At 49.3% G+C, this 12781-nt stretch overlaps 1 protein-coding gene and 1 long non-coding RNA gene across 2 annotated transcripts in view; one reads left to right on the top strand and one right to left on the bottom strand.

Moving 5' to 3' along the window:
- LOC120977634 overlaps positions 1–7809 on the top strand; it is a 17898-nt gene extending 10089 nt beyond the window's left edge. The window contains exon 3 of the long non-coding RNA XR_005773937.1: positions 6386–7809. This is a non-coding gene — a long non-coding RNA (uncharacterized LOC120977634). The remainder of the gene's footprint in view (positions 1–6385) is intronic.
- LOC120977632 (40S ribosomal protein S5) lies at positions 5839–12781 on the bottom strand. The gene is made up of 6 exons (XM_040405648.1): positions 12627–12781; positions 8193–8298; positions 7823–8032; positions 6214–6342; positions 6024–6122; positions 5839–5935 (listed from the first exon to the last, which is right to left on the bottom strand). Exons 2-6 carry the CDS (start codon positions 8295–8297, stop codon positions 5867–5869), a joined length of 612 nt encoding a protein of 203 aa, XP_040261582.1. The 5' UTR covers position 8298; positions 12627–12781; the 3' UTR covers positions 5839–5866.

Genomic DNA, 12781 nt, shown 5'->3' with positions numbered 1-12781 from the left:
ATACTGTCTGCTGAGCTGTGTATCTAGTCCTATCCTGTGTGATACTGTCTGCTGTGTATCTAATCCTATCCTGTGTGATACTGTCTGCTGAGCCGTGTATCTAATCCTGTCCTGTGTGATACTGTCTGCTGAGCTGTGTATCTAATCCTATCCTGTGATACTGTCTGCTGTGTATCTAATCCTGTCCTGTGTGATACTGACTGCTGAGCGGTGTATCTAATCCTATCCTGTGTGATACTGTCTGCTGAGCTGTGTATCTAATCCTATCCTGTGCGATACTGTCTGCTGAGCTCCTGTATCTAATCCTATCCTGTGTGATACTGTCTGCTGAGCTCCTGTATCTAATCCTATCCTGTGTGATACTGTCTGCTGAGCTATGTATCTAATCCTATCATGTGTGATACTGTCTGCTGAGCTGTGTATCTAATCCTATCCTGTGTGATACTGTCTGCTGAGCTGTGTATCTAATCCTATCCTGTGTGATACTGTCTGCTGAGCTGTGTATCTAATCCTATCCTGTGTGATACTGTCTGCTGGGCCGTGTATCTAATCCTATCCTGTGTGATACTGTCTGCTGTGTATCTAATCCTGTGTGATACAGTCTGCTGAGCTGTGTATCTAATCCTATCCTGTGTGATACTGTCTGCTGGGCCGTGTATCTAATCCTATCCTGTGTGATACAGTCTGCTGAGCTGTGTATCTAATCCTATCCTGTGTGATACTGTCTGCTGGGCCGTGTATCTAATCCTATCCTATGTGATACTGTCTGCTGAGCTGTGTATCTAATCCTATCCTGTGCGATACTGTCTGCTGGGCCGTGTATCTAATCCTATCCTGTGTGATACTGTCTGCTGTGTATCTAATCCTGTGTGATACAGTCTGCTGAGCTGTGTATCTAATCCTATCCTGTGTGATACTGTCTGCTGGGCTGTGTATCTAATCCTATCCTGTGTGATACTGTCTGCTGTGTATCTAATCCTATGTGATACTGTCTGCTGAGCTGTGTATCTAATCCTATCCTGTGTGATACTGTCTGCTGAGCTGTGTATCTAATCCTATCCTGTGTGATACTGTCTGCTGGGCTGTGTATCTAATCCTGTGTGATACAGTCTGCTGAGCTGTGTATCTAATCCTATCCTGTGTGATACTGTCTGCTGGGCCGTGTATCTAATCCTGTCCTGTGTGATACTATCTGCTGAGCTGTGTATCTAATCCTATCCTGTGTGATACTGTCTGCTGGGCCGTGTATCCAATCCTGTGTGATACAGTCTGCTGAGCTGTGTATCTAGTCCTATCCTGTGTGATACTGTCTGCTGTGTATCTAATCCTGTCCTGTGTGATACTGTCTGCTGAGCTGTGTATCTAGTCCTATCCTGTGTGATACTGTCTGCTGTGTATCTAATCCTATCCTGTGTGATACTGTCTGCTGAGCCGTGTATCTAATCCTGTCCTGTGTGATACTGTCTGCTGAGCTGTGTATCTAATCCTATCCTGTGTGATACTGTCTGCTGTGTATCTAATCCTATCCTGTGTGATACTGTCTGCTGAGCCGTGTATCTAATCCTGTCCTGTGTGATACTGTCTGCTGAGCTGTGTATCTAATCCTATCCTGTGATACTGTCTGCTGTGTATCTAATCCTGTCCTGTGTGATACTGACTGCTGAGCGGTGTATCTAATCCTATCCTGTGTGATACTGTCTGCTGAGCTGTGTATCTAATCCTATCCTGTGTGATACTGTCTGCTGAGCTCCTGTATCTAATCCTATCCTGTGTGATACTGTCTGCTGAGCTATGTATCTAATCCTATCATGTGTGATACTGTCTGCTGAGCTGTGTATCTAATCCTATCCTGTGTGATACTGTCTGCTGAGCTGTGTATCTAATCCTATCCTGTGTGATACTGTCTGCTGGGCCGTGTATCTAATCCTGTGTGATACAGTCTGCTGAGCTGTGTATCTAATCCTATCCTGTGTGATACTGTCTGCTGGGCCGTGTATCTAATCCTATCCTGTGTGATACTGTCTGCTGAGCATCTAATCCTATCCTGTGTGATACTGTCTGCTGGGCCGTGTATCCAATCCTGTATCTATACAGCTGTACGCAGCAGCTGAATCTCAGAACAATCGGATCCAGCGCATGCGCTCATCATGTACAGTGAGCGGCTGCTCAGGAGGTTCCATCCACGTGTCATTCTCAGTCAATGACAGGACTCCTGTCTGTGTGGGTGGGGGGGGGGGGGCTTTTCCATAGCAGACCTGTGTGAGCTGGCAGTGGGGGCACTACCCACCTCTCCATCGTACATGGCGGCACCACTGTCACTGGGATCGTGCCGGAGCAAGGACGGTGGAATTGCGATTCCTCTCAGGACGTACCCCAGGGCACAACACCCGCACGGACACCACGCTCTAAACTCAGGTCATTAAACCTGCGGTTGGGATTCGCAGCCATAATCCGGACACTAAAATACCCGCATCTCAATTATCCCGCCCACGCGGACCTACCCCTTTGTATGGCGCAGGGTGAAGCATGGCCCGTACGCTGAGATACATATAGATTGTGTCACAACTTGTTTTTAAAATAAAAATCTGCAGCATATTTACCATGTGTGAACAGGGCGGTGGGACTTCATGATGTAGACACAGGAGATATAGTATTGTGATTGTCCATATTGCCCCCTTTGCTGGCTGGATTCATTTTTCCATCACGTTTCCATAGTTACAACCACCCTGCAATCCAGCAGCGGTGGTCGTGCCTGCACGCTATAGGAAAAAGCTTTGGCCTCTCTGGTAGTCGGGAGCGTGCAGGCATTGGCACGTGCAGCAGGGGTCGTAACCATGGAAATGAGTAGTATATGATGTGAAGGAAAGAGGAATCCAACCAGCGAAGGAGGCAATATGGACAATCACAATACATTAGTAACTGCATCTACCATAAATGCCACTTGCTGAAGCGAGACAAGTTCAGCTTTTTTTTGTCTGTTTTTGCCCCAAAGCAGGACCTATGGAAGCCTAAAAAAAAAATACCTAGTAGCCATTGGCTCCTGAACTGAAAAATTTAGGCGCCAAATCGAAACTGAATCAAAATTTTGGTATCGTGACAACGCTACGCCGATCAGATCGGCGTAGGGATGTTTTGAAACCAAAATTTTGATTCGCTTTCGTCACCATAAAAAAGTATTGCGATACTCAATACCGCGCAAAAAAAACAACAACAAAAAAAAGCCGCGTGCATTTCGCATTTTATGAAACATTCGGCCCATAATAGTCCTATCCTATTTTTTGGGGTGACAAGTTGACTAAAAAATGGCGAATGCTCACCGCATAGGAGATATTTTTGAATAATTTAATAGTTTGGACAGCGCTAGGTAATATGTTTATTTATTTATTGTTTATATATTTTATATGTAAAATTGGGAAAGGGGGGATTTAAACTTAATATTTTAGGGTACTTTCACACTTGCGTTTTTCTTTTCCGGCATAGAGTTCCATCACAGGGGCTCTATACCAGAAAATAACTGATCAGGCATATCCCCATGCATTCTGAATGGAGAGTAATCCGTTCAGGATGCATCAGGATGTCTTCAGTTCAGTCATTTTGACTGATCAGGCAAAAGATAAAACCGCAGCATGCTACGCTTTTATCTCCGGCGGAAAAAACTGAAGATTTGCCTGAATGCCGGATCCAGCATTTTTCCCCATAGGAATGTATTAGTGCCAGATCTGGCATTCAGAATACCGGAATGCACCCGCACTAAATCCGGACCCATTCATTTCTATGGCGCTGTGCACATGAGCGGTGATTTTCACACATCACTTGTGCATTGCGTGAAAATTGCAGCAAGCTCTATGTTGTGCGTTTTTCACGCAACGCAGGCCCCATAGAAGTTAATGGGGCTGTGTGAAAATCGCAAGCAAGTGCGGATGCGGTGTGATTTTCACGCATGGTTCCTAGGATGAAAGTCTATTCACTGTATTATTTTCCCTTATAATATGGTTACAAGGGGAAATAATAGCATTCTGAATACAGAATGCATAGTAGAAGGTCAATATAATAAACATTGGTGGCGCAGTGCGCCCCCCATCACCCCAGTATAACATTGGTGGCGCAGTGCGCCCCCCATCACCCCAGTATAATAAACATTGGTGGCGCAGTGTGCCCCCCCCAATATAATAAACATTGATGGCGCAGTGTGCCCCCCCCAATATAATAAACATTGGTGGCGCAGTGCGCCCCCCCATCACCCCAGTATAATAAACATTGGTGGCGCAGTGCGCCCCCCCCATCACCCCAGTATAATAAACATTGGTGGCGCAGTGCGCCCCCCCCATCACCCCAGTATAATAAACATTGGTGGCGCAGTGCGCCCCCCATCACCCCAGTATAATAAACATTGGTGGCGCAGTGCGCCCCCCATCACCCCAGTATAATAAACATAGCCGTCACCCGACCTTTGTGACAGGGGGCTGCGATCAGCTACAATTAAGGCCTCTTTCACACTTGCGTTGTCCGGATCCGGCGTGTACTCCACTTGCCGGAATTACACTCCGGATCCGGAAAAACGCAAGTGTACTGAAAGCATTTGAAGACGGAACCGTCTTCCAAATGCATTCAGTGTTACTATGGCAGCCAGGACGCTATTAAAGTCCTGGTTGCCATAGTAGGAGCGGGGAGCAGTATACTTACCGTCCGTGCGGCTCCCGGGGCGCTCCAGAGTGACGTCAGAGCGCCCCATGCGCATGGATGACGTGATCCATGTGATCACATGATCCATGCGCTTGGGGCGCCCTGACGTCACTCTGGAGCGCCCGGGGAGCCGCACGGACGGTAAGTATGCTGCTCCCCGCTACACTTTACCATGGCTGTCAGGACTTTAGTGTCCTTGCAGCCATGGTAACCACTCTGAAAAAGCTAAATGTCGGCTCCGGCAATGCGCCGAAACGACGTTTAGCTTAAGGCCGGATCCGGATCAATGCCTTTCAATGGGCATTAATTCCGGATCCGGCCTTGCGGCAAGTGTTCCGGATTTTTGGCCGGAGCAAAAAGCGCAGCATGCTGCGGTATTTTCTCCGGCCAAAAAACGTTCCGTTCCGGAACTGAAGACATCCTGATGCATCCTGAACGGATTTCTCTCCATTCAGAATGCATTAGGATAATCCTGATCAGGATTCTTCCGGCATAGAGCCCCGACGACGGAACTCTATGCCGGAAGACAAGAACGCAGGTGTGAAAGAGCCCTAACCCCTCAGGTACCGCACCTGAAGGGTTAACTCAACTGCAGCTGATCGCAGCTCCCTGTCACAGAGGTCGGGTGCCGGCTATTTGATTCCGGCACCCGCCTCCTGTATTTGTATTACAGGTCAGTTTTCTTCATTGGTGGCGCAGTGGCCACAGCCCCTCCCCTCCTCCTCCTGCCTCTTCTTATTGGCAGAGGCGGCGGCGGCAGCAGCACAGGGGGGAGGGAGAGACTCCTCCTGTGCTGCTGAGAACATCAGCTCCTGTGCCGCCGCTGTATTGAGCAGAGCTGCGGCAGCGGGTCTAGTCGCAAATGGCGACAAGACTAAAAAGTCTTGTCGCCATTTGTAAATTCTAAGTCGCATTGGCGACCATTTTGGTCGCCATCTGGAGCCACATGCGCCTCTGAAGCCAAAGGCCTGTCATTGGCCCCGTGCATGCAGATGACAGATGGGGACCAGACCACGAGCAGGGAGTATGGACTTCTCCATTGGTCCTGCTTTGGAGGGGGGACAGTAAGACCCCCCCCAGCAGGGTGAAAGCGGCCCCCGTGATCCCACCATGTACAAGTGCAGGAGACGGACAGTGACTGAAATATTTTCTTTATTTGATGAGGGCAGAGGATGGCGACGACTTAACGGTTGGATTTGGCGACTCTCTCCAGTTCATCTTTCTTCTTGATGGCGTAGGAGTTAGAGGAGCCCTGCAAGGAGAGAAGAAGAAGAGTGAGTCATCGGCCAGCGCCCCCGGCGGCGTGCACTCGTACAGACTGCGGCGGCGGCGCTGCTCACCTTGGCTGCGTTGATGAGCTCATCAGCCACACATTCTGCAATCGTCTTGATGTTCCTGAAAGCGGCTTCACGAGCACCGGTGCAGAGGAGCCAGATGGCCTGCGGGAGAAGCAGAGGCGGGTAAGAGGCTGGCACATGGAGGGGGGGGGGGGGGTAAGAATCGTAGGCCAACACTAGCCTTGACGGATACCTGGTTCACTCTTCGGAGAGGGGACACGTCCACGGCCTGTCTCCTGACTGTTCCGGCTCTACCGATACGGGTGGAGTCTTCCCGGGGGCCACTGTTGATGATGGCGTTCACCAACACCTGCAGAGGGTTCTGGTGAAGAGACAGACGGGGCGGTAGGGATATTAGTGTTCAGGGCACTACATTTCCAACTGTCCCACCTCACCCATGGAAAGAGGTCCCCTAGATCCCATCTAGATGGCTGAAGCGTCCGCAGCACAACACGGACACCGTGTATTACAGCCTCATTCACACCCGGGGGATGCTGCATTTTTCCCTCAGGATAGGTCTCCAAAATATCTCACAGACCATCGCCCCTTCAGCGAGCCGCAGAATATACACGTGGATTTTCTACAAAATACCCCACGTGTGGCCAGAACCCATTACCACGACTTGTCTCCCATCCATAGGATAGGGAACAAGGGCACATTCACACGACCGTCTGTTGTGCGGTCCGCAGATACAGCTCGTGTGTACTCCGAACAGTCCTACCCTCGTCAGTAATGCAGACAATGGGACATTTTGTTTTTGCGGAACAGCCGTACGGACACGTAGTCATTACCGTTTTTTTTGTGGCCCCATTGGTTCTGCGTACGGGCCGCAAAAAGACACGGGAAAAAAAAAAATGTTTGTGTGTATGAGCCCCAAGTTTGATAGGGAGGTGCCTGACCACTCATGAGAATGGCTGCCTGTGAGATCCGGACACAATCGGTTCATGTGAAAGAGGCCTAAAAAGGTGTTGTCCCATCACTAGCCTATCCCACTAATGTCTGATGGGTGCGGGTCCTGCGCCTATCTTTAGAATGGCGCTTGCAAAGTGAAGGACAGCGGTCAATGCACGCGCAGCCGCCCTCCATTCATTTCTATGGGAGTGACGAAAACAGCCAGTGCTGCATCTCGTGCTTGGCCGTCACATTAAAGGGGTTGGCGACACATCGCTAGGTAATGCCGCCAGTGTTTGATAGGTGCGGGTCCTGCGCCTATCTTTAGAATGGAGCTTGCACTGCGCATGCATACCCACTGCTCCATTCACTTCTATGGGGCTGACGGAAATGGCCGATCCAGCGCTCGGCCATTATTGGAAGTCCCATATAAATAAATGGAGGGAGGCAGGGCATATGTGGTCCGCTCACCCTCACTTTGCAGGCTCCATTCTAGAGATAGGTTCGGGTCCCACCTCTGGGACCCGAACCCATCAGACACTGGTGGCATATCCTAGTGATCTCCTTTAATGTGACCAGCTGTAGCTTAGTCATGACGAACCACACAGAGCCTATAGAAGAAAGATGGCTCTCCTTCACTACGGTGGATGGACCTGATGCCCTACGGTTATATGTCAGCATTATATTGGTAATGAAACCTTGTCACACATCCAATATCGGGACTACATTCCCTACATGAGAGGGAAAAACTCAGCGGCTGCAGGGATATCGCCACCAGCAGAATACAGGCCACCATAAAACAAAGCACAAACCATGACTCCTCTGATCAGTTACTGGTCAAGCAGAAGATCAGGGGCCGTACACGCTGTATACAAGCGTTCTCCATGGAGTCAGTGTTAGCCAGCCCTCACCTCTCCGGTCAGCAGGTGAATGATCTCGAAGGCGTGCTTCACGATCCTGACGGTCATCAGCTTCTTGCCGTTGTTCCTCCCGTGCATCATGAGGGAGTTAGTGAGACGCTCCACAATAGGACACTGAGCCTTGCGGAAGCGCTTGGCAGCGTAGCGCCCTCCACTGTGGGGCAGGAACTTGGCGTACTTCTCCTTCACAGCAATGTAATCCTGGAAGGAATACACCGGAGATGAAACATGGATGCAGAAGACACAATCACCACAACCATCGTGGACAGACCCTCTAAAATCACGAGCGCACACAGATACTACAGGGGGACGTTCAGCGCCCCCTTTTGAATCTGAGCGGCTCTGTCCGGCTGACACTTACCTGCAGGGAGATGTCGCTGATCTGGACGTCATCTGTACTCCATTTCCCGAACAGTTTGATTTCAGCGGTCTCGGCCCCGACGGGAGCGGCTTCCCAATCTGCCATTCTGTAAATGAGAGAAGTATAGGCGGTCACACACAGGAGATGCCACCAAGTCCACAGACACCAAGACAGGGCTCTGCCCTCATGGGTAACAACTGAGCACTCAGCGATGGCTGCTATACGAGCGGTCTGCACGGAGAGGATCGGGGGGCTACAAGTAGCGCCATTAGAAGTGTCCTCCTTTTAAAGACATGAAAAGACTGCGGGAGTCCAACCGTGGAGATCACCGATCCCAAGACCCCCTATGTGAAGGTCCATTCACACGACTATTTCTGGGTCCACATCTGTTCCGTAATTTTGCATAATGGGTGCAAGCGCAAACATCCAACCTGAAGGAGCCGGAGCCGTTCTGCAAGGAGGAACGGGCACAAACCCCAGCGGTAAGATGTGGCGACTGCTCAGAGACTTATCCAAAGCGACCTGGAGCTGTGATTGCTGCAGAAGGTGGATCTACAAAGTATTGACTTTAGGGGGTGAATAGTTCTGCACATTGACTTTGTTATTTTGTCCTATTTGTTGTTTGCTTCACAATAAAATAAAATAAAAAAAATCATCTTCATACTTGTCGGCATGTTCTGTAAATTACACGATGCAAATCCTCAAACAATCCATGTTAATTACAGGCTTTGAGGCACCAAAATACGAAAAAAGTCAAGGGGGGTGAATACTTTTGCAAGGCACTAACACTCCACTGCCAATCCATCCCCCCATTCTCATGGTCAGTGGGGCCCTAGCAGATGCTGAATAGGTGATCATTTGGTATTATAGGTAAACGCCATTTAAAGGCTTGTGCTCTCTCTACAATTGTGACATATGACTAGATTACCCCGTGGATATCTGTTAGGTGCCGGACCCGCTGTGAATGGAGCGCATGCGCTGTGTCCTCTCCATTCAATGCTATGGGACTTCTGAAAATAGAAGACTGACTGCGCAGCTTGCTCCCCTGGTGGGGCGAGTCCCAGAGGTAGGACCCACTCCTATGGACATCACCTTTAAAAGGTCACTGAGTTTCCCAAAGACCCTTACATGTCAGGTCCATAAATATTGGGACATCGACACAATTCTAACATGTTTGGCTCTATACACCACCACAATGGATTTGACATGAAACGGACAAGATGTGCTTTACCTGCAGACTGTCAGCTGTAATTTGAGGGGATTTACATCCAAATCAGGTGAACGGTGCAGGAATTACAGCAGTTTCCATATGTGCCTCCCACTTGTTAAGGGACCAAAAGTAATGGGACAGAATAATCATCATAAATCAAACTTTCACTTTTTAATACTTTGTTGCAAATCCTTTGCCGTCAATTACAGCCTGAAGTCTGGAACGCATAGACATCACCAGACGCTGGGTTTCATCCCTGGTGATGCTCTGCCAGGCCTCTGCTGCAACTGTCTTCAGCTCCTGCTTGTTCTTGGGGCATTTTCCCTTCAGTTTTGTCTTCAGCAAGTGAAATACATGCTCAATCGGATTCAGGTCCGGTCATTGACTTGGCCATTGCATAACATTCCACTTCTTTCCCTTAAAAAACTCTTTGGTTGCTTTTGCAGTATGCTTTGGGTCATTGTCCATCTACACTGTGAAGCGCCGCCCAATGAGTTCTGAAGCATTTGGCTGAATATGAGCAGATAATATTGCCCGAAACACTTCAGAATTCATCCTGCTGCTTTTGTCAGCAGTCACATCATCAATAAATACAAGAGAACCAGTTCCATTGGCAGCCATACATGCCCACGCCATGACACTACCACCACCATGCTTCACTGATGAGGTGGTATGCTTAGGATCATGAACAGTTCCTTTCCTTCTCCATACTCTTCTCTTCCCATCACTATGGTACAAGTTGATCTATGTCTCATCTGTCCATTAGATGTTCCAGAACTGTGAAGGCTTTTTTAGATGTCGTTTGGCAAACTCTAATCTGGCCTTCCTGTTTTTGAGGCTCACCAATGGTTTACATCTTGTGGTGAACCCTCTGTATTCACTCTGGTGAAGTCTTCTCCTGATTGTTGACTTTGACACACATACACCTACCTCCTGGAGAGCGTTCTTCATCTGGCCAACTGCTGTGAAGGGTGTTTTCTTCACCAGGGAAAGAATTCTTCGGTCATCCACCACAGTTGTTTTCCGTGGTCTTCCGGGTCTTTTGGTGTTGCTGAGCTCACCGGTGCGTTCCTTCTTTTTAAGAATGTTCCAAACAGTTGTTTTGGCCACGCCTAATGTTTTTTCTATCTCTCTGATGGGTTTGTTGTGTTGCTTCACTGATGGTGACAGCTCTTTGGATCTCATCTTGAGAGTTGACAGTAACAGATTCCAAATGCAAATAGCAGACTGGAAATGAACTCTGGACCTTTTATCTGCTCATTGTAATTGGGATAACGAGGGAATAACACACACCTGGCCATGGAACAGCCGAGAAGACAATTGTCCCATTACTTTTGGCCCCTTAACAAGTGGGAGGCACATATGGAAACTGCTGTAATTCCTGCACCGTTCACCTGATTTGGATGTAAATACCCTCAAATTACAGCTGACAGTCTGCAGGTAAAGCACATCTTGTTTGTTTCATCTCAAATCCATTGTGGTGGTGAATAGAGCCAAAAATGTTAGAATTGTGTCCATGTCCCAATATTTATGGACCTGAGAGTACAGACTAGGCACATACATGTGAAAGGGGTGCACATACAGGTTAGGCACACACATGTAAGGGGGTGTACATACAGGCTAGGCACATACATGTGAGGGGTGTACATACAGGCTAGGCACACACATGTGAGGGGGTGTACATACAGACTAGGCACATACATGTGAGGGGGTGTATATACAGACTAGGCACATACATGTGAGGGGTGCACATACAGGCTAGGCACACATGTGAAGGGGGTGTATATACAGACTAGGCACATACATGTGAGGGGGTGTATATACAGACTAGGCACATACATGTGAGGGGGTGTACATACAGGCTAGGCACACATGTGAAGGGTGCACATACAGGCTAGGCACACATGTGAAGGGGGTGTACATACAGGCTAGGCACACATGTGAAGGGGGTGTACATACAGGCTAGGCACACATGTGAAGGGGGTGTACATACAGGCTAGGCACATACATGTGAGGGGTGTATATACAGACTAGGCACATACATGTGAGGGGGTGTATATACAGACTAGGCACATACATGTGAGGGGTGCACATACAGACTAGGCACACACACGTGAGGGGGTGCACATACAGACTAGGCACACACACGTGAGGGGGTGTACATACAGGCTAGGCACACATGTGAAGGGGGTGTACATACAGGCTAGGCACACATGTGAAGGGGGTGTACATACAGGCTAGGCACACATGTGAAGGGGGTGTACATACAGGCTAGGCACACATGTGAAGGGGGTGTACATACAGGCTAGGCACACATGTGAAGGGGGTGTACATACAGGCTAGGCACATACATGTGAGGGGTGTACATACAGACTAGGCACACACATGTGAGGGGTGTACATACAGGCTAGGCACACACATGTGAGGGGTGTACATACAGACTAGGCACACACATGTGAGGGGTGTACATACAGACTAGGCACACATGTGAGGGGTGTACATACAGGCTAGGCACATACATGTGAGGGGTGTACATACAGGCTAGGCACATACATGTGAGGGGTGTACATACAGGCTAGGCACACACATGTGAGGGGTGTACATACAGGCTAGGCACACACATGTGAGGGGTGTACATACAGACTAGGCACACACATGTGAGGGGTGTACATACAGACTAGGCACACATGTGAGGGGTGTACATACAGGCTAGGCACATACATGTGAGGGGTGTACATACAGGCTAGGCACATACATGTGAGGGGTGTACATACAGGCTAGGCACATACATGTGAGGGGTGTACATACAGACTAGGCACACATGTAAGGGGGTGCACATACAGGCTAGGCACACATGTGAAGGGGGTGTACATACAGGCTAGGCACACATGTGAAGGGGGTGTACATACAGACTAGGCACATACATGTAAGGGGGTGTACATACAGGCTAGGCACACACATGTGAAGGGGGTGTACATACAGACTAGGCACATACATGTAAGGGGGTGTACATACAGGCTAGGCACATGTATGATCTGCACAGGGAGTCTGGACATGTACAGGCGCCATAGAGCTGCATGTGGGGCCACAGCTCGTGAGCTCCAGGAGGGTTAACATGACGGATTTTCCTGCCTCAGCCCACCACACGCGCTCCGACCACATCCCTCGCTGCCCTGACTGCAGATCACCCGCCAACAGACACCATGCCTCCCGGTATCACTCACTTGTGTGGTCGGCTATGTCCTAACCAGTCGGCGCTCGGAGCGGAAAGAGGCCGGGGCGGGGTCTCCTGCTCAGATATACAGGGGCCCTCACTTCCGCTTAGGCCTGAAACGTAGCTTCTGCCCTCACCTCAGGTGTACGCACCCATGCTGTAAAA

This window comes from Bufo bufo, chromosome 8, assembly GCF_905171765.1.
Source record: "Bufo bufo chromosome 8, aBufBuf1.1, whole genome shotgun sequence".
Classification (NCBI taxonomy): Eukaryota; Metazoa; Chordata; class Amphibia; order Anura; family Bufonidae; genus Bufo; species Bufo bufo.
Note: the sequence above shows the minus strand (reverse complement) of the source record. Positions and strands in the feature narration are given on the sequence as shown.